At 40.4% G+C, this 5,807-nt stretch overlaps 1 protein-coding gene across 2 annotated transcripts in view; it reads left to right on the top strand.

The window, feature by feature from the left end:
• The first annotated feature begins 245 nt into the window (after positions 1-245).
• Positions 246-5,807, top strand: part of LOC104961051 (catenin delta-2-like) — a 30,611-nt gene continuing 25,049 nt past the window's right edge. For both annotated transcript variants that reach the window (XM_010789256.1, XM_010789255.1), the window contains exons 1-2: positions 246-358; positions 1,433-1,615. In XM_010789256.1, the coding sequence (XP_010787558.1) occupies positions 278-358; positions 1,433-1,615 (264 nt within the window). In that variant the 5' untranslated portion in view covers positions 246-277. The remainder of the gene's footprint in view (positions 359-1,432; positions 1,616-5,807) is intronic.

The raw sequence follows: 5,807 nt of genomic DNA, 5'->3' as shown, positions 1-5,807 counted from the left end.
AGTAGTTGTTGTTGTAGTAGTAGTAGTTGTTACGTTAGTTAGTAGTAGTTAGTTAGTTACGTTTACGTTAGTTAGTAGTAGTAGTTAGTTAGTTACGTTAGTTAGTAGTAGTTAGTAGTTAGTAGTAGTAGTAGTAGTAGTGTGTGTGTGTGTGTGTGTGTGTGTGTGTGTGTGTGTGTGTGTGTGTGTGTGTGTGTGTGTGTGTGTGTGTGTGTGTGTGTGTGTGTGTGTGTGTTACAGGAATGTGAGTTCTGCAGGTGAGGAGGCCCGGAGAAGGATGAGGGAGTGCGAGGGTCTAACAGACGCTCTGCTTTACGTCATCCAGACCGCTCTAGGGAGCAGTGAGATTGACAGCAAGGTACCCCTCTCTCTCACACACATACAACCAACTCCAAAAATGGAGTAATGATAAAAAATGATGTCGCTGAAAATGTCTGTGCATGCGTGTGTACACACTGTACAAGGACTCAAATACAAGTGTGCTTTGTAAACACGTGTTTCTTGCTGATTACTATGTACAGCTTGTTAATTATTTACATGAACTAACACAAGTTATATGCAAATGTGTTTAATCTGTCTTTGCAGACCATAGCCATACACTGTATATGCATAATCATTCTAACATGTTTGTCTCCCTGGGTTATTTATGAATATTTAAATATATGGTTGTATGTTAGTGCCCCAAGCTAACAGGCCACAACAGACACACAGTAAAAACTGTCTGCACTGGCAAATATGAATATGTGGATTAATACATATCCCAAAGACTTACATCAACAACCTGTTGGTAAACAATTAATGATATGTTGAAACAACAAGCCACAATTATCCAATTCTTCATCTTTTTTTCTTTCTTTTTTCAACAAAAATATATTATTTAAGCACATAAGCCTATAGACAAATATCCAGTATAGAGTACCCACGCTTGGAGGGTTTCAGATTTGTTTCAGTGCACCATATATTACCCAACCCAGATGGTCATTGACACAGAAACATCACTGTGAGAGTGTGTGTGTGTGTGTGTGTGTGTGTGTGTGTGTGTGTGTGTGTGTGTGTGTGTGTGTGTGTGTGTGTGTGTGTGTGTGTGTGTGTGTGTGTGTGTGTGTGTTGGCTCAAGATGAGATATGGAGTTTTTAATCCTTAGAAATCCTTCACAAGATCAAAGTATGTGACTGTTGGCTGCATACACCACTCACAACAATGGGATTAGTGTGTGTAGGTGTATGTGTGAGTGTGTATGTGTGTGTGTCTGTCTACATTATGCACACAGCATGTGTCTGTGTTTGCATGTCTTTATGTTACACAGCTAGCACTGCACATTATGGTCATATGAGTGTGTGCCTGCGTAAATATGACTCTACAGTTTTGTCCTGATTGCCATCTGTCCTCCTTCATGTCTCTTGTTCTCTCTCCACCCTCCTTCCACCAACAGACCGTGGAGAACTGTGTGTGCATCTTGAGGAACTTGTCGTACCGTCTGGCTGCAGAGACATCCCACAGCCAGCAGGGGGGGTCGGAGGAGCTCGACGGGCTGCTGTGTGACACTGGCGGGAAGGACGCAGAGAGCTCTGGATGCTGGGGCAAGAAAAAGAAGAAGAAGAAGGGACATGAACAGGTGGGGAAATGGAAATTCTAAGTATTTTCTTACTGGAAAACTGCTTATTAGCTTTACTTCATATCCTTTAGAATGGTGAGCCGCTTCAGGTTGGGTTTTTTGGGGGGCAGGGTGCAAATCCATGCAGTTGTATGATAGATTATGGTGGCGAATAATATTGATATGGTGGATTCATCGTGTTTTAATGCCTATCAAAAGTCTAATAATTCCTATAATGAGTATCCAGGCACGCTAATGGACGGTGTCTGGACACACACACACACACACACACACACACACACACACACACACACACACACACACACACACACACACACACACACACACACACACACTCTCAATTTATATTGAACACTTCAGTCAATCTCGAGCAAAAGACCAACAATTCTGTCATTTTAATCTAATTCCATTCACATAAGATTATCATTATTTGATGAAAAACATAGGTTAAAGATGAAATGAATGTGAGTATGATTAAGGGGACAATAATAAAGACAGATTATTATTATTAGAAATGTTTTATAAGTACATATAAGTCTTATCTTTTGCCTTTAGTGATATCATCACAGTTAGTGTTTAAGGAAGTCTCTTCATTCTCTCATTATTTACACCAATGACTCATAGCGAAAACTCCTAACTGGAGTGAAATGAACTATGTGTTGGTGCCTAAATAAACGTGGTGTAAAGTTATTGCCTCTCTTACGGGATGTAAAAATGTCTTTTTGAAGTCTTTGTAGTTCTTGGCTCTCTATTATCCTGCTGCTTGCTTATATCTTCCCTCGTATATCACACTAATACATTCCCTTATAGAATTGTAATGCCCACATACAAATCTACATTTACATACAGAGTACATAATTCATGAGGAATTTTCTCTTGTTAATTTAAAGCCGTGACTAAATTGCTTGGTTACTCGCTGTCAGATGTCAACACCGGGATAATAAAAATTAAACAAAAAGGCAAAATAACAGCTTTACAGAGAGAAGTTTTCATCTTATGTGTTTTTTCTAAGACAATAACCCTACCATTATATGTTTCAGTATCCAGTATTTCCTTTTTTAATGCAGCTTGTTGCTGTTTCTGGTTCAGTAACATTTGCTCAGTTCAACCTTAGTTCACTTCACACGATGAATATTTATGAATGCACCACAGATTTCTTTGATATTCATGATGTTTGAGTTTGTTTTTCCACGTGATCTTCACCTACCACCTGAATTATTTAGGTTCACGTATCTAATATAACGTGATTCAAAGCAACAGAAGAGTTTGATGATGTGATACTAATGTGCATCTTATAGTCTTTGTACTGTTTGTGTTGTCCTATGTTGAGGTGGAATATAACCACCATCTTGAGTATTTTCCCTAATTACTTTAAAGATTCAGATTTGTAATCCAACTTATAAATGACGTTTTAAGTATACTTATTTTAGTTTTTTTAGTTGTAAAATATAGCTCCACCTTTGCGAACTCAAACATTAAATGAATGAACACATTATTAGGAAATAAAAAGTATTTTCCAGTAGTACCCAACATTTTATTGTGAATCGGGCCATTCTGCATAGTGAGTACTTTAAGTATGTTTCATAAACTTATAAATCGTACTTTTACTTAAGATACATTTTTCATGCTGGACTTTCATTTGTAAGAGTATTTTCACACTTTAGTGTAGAAGGTTTCCACCCCCTGCTTCCATGCAATATAACCCTAACCCTAACCCATCAACACATGCTATACGGTTTTCAAACATTGGGAAAATAGCTATTTTAGCTTTCCATGCATTGACTACCAATTTTTCAGACAAAAAACTATATTTTTTTCCTATTTCGCTCTGGATTTCCTTGGTCTGTCCATCTGCTGCCAACAGGAAGAGTTTCTTTCTCCGGTTAGATAAAAAATGATTGCTCCTTTTAGATGTGTAGTTGGCAGAAACAAAACGGCTGCCTTGGAGCAGGCTCGAACCCTCTTGTCATGCTAATTAGCAATCAGCATCACATTCTGGTTGAGTGGAAGACGTCTTTAAGACTTCTACTGAAGCTGCTGGGATTGAAAACCCAACACTTCCGGTGGTACAGGGTGGGTAAATTGCTCATTAGCCCTGCATGTTTTTCCCCTCTCTTTCCTTTTTTAGAAAAAATACAGAAAAAGGGCATTTTTGATTTACTTAATATGTTAGACCTTTAACTAACATTTGCCAAGTAAACCCTTAACACATTTGTTCACATCAAGGCAGAACCAGGGAGATCTTACAACTAACCAGGGATCAGATTGTAAAGGGACACATCAAAACCTCCCCCCCATCCATTCCCTCTATCTGTCTGTCTCCACTCCAGTGCAGCTGTGGGTGATTACCATGAAGTAGCGATCGGGGAGCTTGTTGGAGAGGGCGAAACTCTATCAACTGTAGAGTAATTACAGGAGAGATGAGGAGATGAGGGGTGAGGAGAGGAGGAAAGGATACGTCGGTAGGGAGGGGAGATATAGAGAGGAGAGATTGAAGGAAGCTAGGGTTAACAGGGGGGCTTGAAGATACAAAAGGATGAGATAGGAGAGAGGGGGGAAGAGGAAGTAGTGGAATAATAAGGTCATAGACAAAAGGGAAGTGAAGGCAGACAGCAGTGCAGTCTGTTGGCAGTGAGCCTTATCAGATGTCGTGTGAGATTACCTCACTGCAGATGGAAGGAGGAACATTTTTATTTCTACAAATAAAATGTGAGGATTGATGATAGAAAATGACAGTAAGAAGCCTACAGAACATCCTAATATTTACTATGGTACATCTCCAAATCAGATTCAGACAAAGAAGGAACAACAACAGACAATATAAGCCTTGGTGGATTACTCAAGTAGAAGTTTAGATTACTTGTGCTTTACTTAAGTATTTGCATTTTCTGCTATACTTCTATTAAAAAAATCTGTGAAAGATATTGTTCCTTTTTTTCTCCAATATATTTTGTTATCACAGCTTTTTTTGCCCTCCTTGTCGAGTTAAAACTGTGCATCTCCAGAGGTGTTGGTTTAGAAGGTTTCTGTTAAACTGAAGCATTAAGGGTTCCTCTTTGTTTTGAGAGAAACATGTCTACTGTTTACATGCTTTAATGTTCAAAAAGCTCTTTATTTTTCTCATACTGCCTCTTTTCACCCTCAGTCTGAAACCAGAGACCACTCGGCTCTGATGGGTTAGCTGGCCGGCTCTGTTGTGATTGGTCAACAGCTTATGGCGCATTCACACTGCAGCGTGGAGCTCGCTTTAAGCGTGCCGAGCCGTGCGGGGCCCGTTTTTGGTTGCGCTTCCACTTGGCCTAGTTTTGGCCTGGGGCATCTTTTTGACCTTTTTTCTGGCCCGATTAAATCTATCGAGGCCAACAAGCGAGGCCAACAACCGGGCGGAATATGCTAAACTAGTGACGACTGCTGATTGGTCAGAGAGAATCGTCACAATTCTCGCGCGACTTAATCCCTAGTGTCACATATATTAAGGGACGCTTGCAGCATTTTTGAAAACAGTGAACCTTGCAGCATTTTTGAAAACAGTGAACCTTGCAGCATTTTTGAAAACAGTGAACCTAGAAGAAAAAACCACATACCAAGAAGCAAGGACACGATGGCTTCCACATCCTCCATTGTTGTTGTGTGTTTTGTGAGTTGTGTCGCATTGAAGATGACGTCACGGCAGTTGTATGCAGCGTCACTCGCGCGCAAAAAGCCGGATCGGCCCCGCCTACACTGCGTTACTATAGTAACTACCCAGTTCTAAACTGTAATGTGAGCGCAGTTAAAGTGAGCCGGGCCTAATAAGGCCTTAACCAACCGAGCAAGGCCGAGCGAGGCCTGCATGTAAATTGCGCCATTTTTGACACCCTGCTGAGCCGTTATCACGGGACAATGTGGCTGGAGTGCTGCCACGTATCGCAAGTGTTACTAGTGATGTACCGCCTGAGGGTTCCCAATGGTGGCATTTTGGGCTGGAGGGGGCTGGGATTTTTAGCCTTTGCAGACCATTTTACATGCTTACGGGTAAGAAACAGGTCTTTTCACACTTAATATTGTACAAGGGACCAGACATGTATATGACACCAATAGAAGCACTAACTGCATTTCTGATAATTTCCAATAACATCTTATCATTATATTGTACAACACTGCAAGACCATTTATTCTGCACCATGAGGAACATTTAAGTGCATTATGCTGA

This window comes from Notothenia coriiceps, unplaced genomic scaffold (assembly GCF_000735185.1).
Source record: "Notothenia coriiceps isolate Sejong01 unplaced genomic scaffold, NC01 NC01_scaffold00032680, whole genome shotgun sequence".
Classification (NCBI taxonomy): Eukaryota; Metazoa; Chordata; class Actinopteri; order Perciformes; family Nototheniidae; genus Notothenia; species Notothenia coriiceps.
The sequence above is the reverse complement of the archived record's forward strand: the minus strand, read 5'-3'. Positions and strand labels throughout refer to the sequence as shown.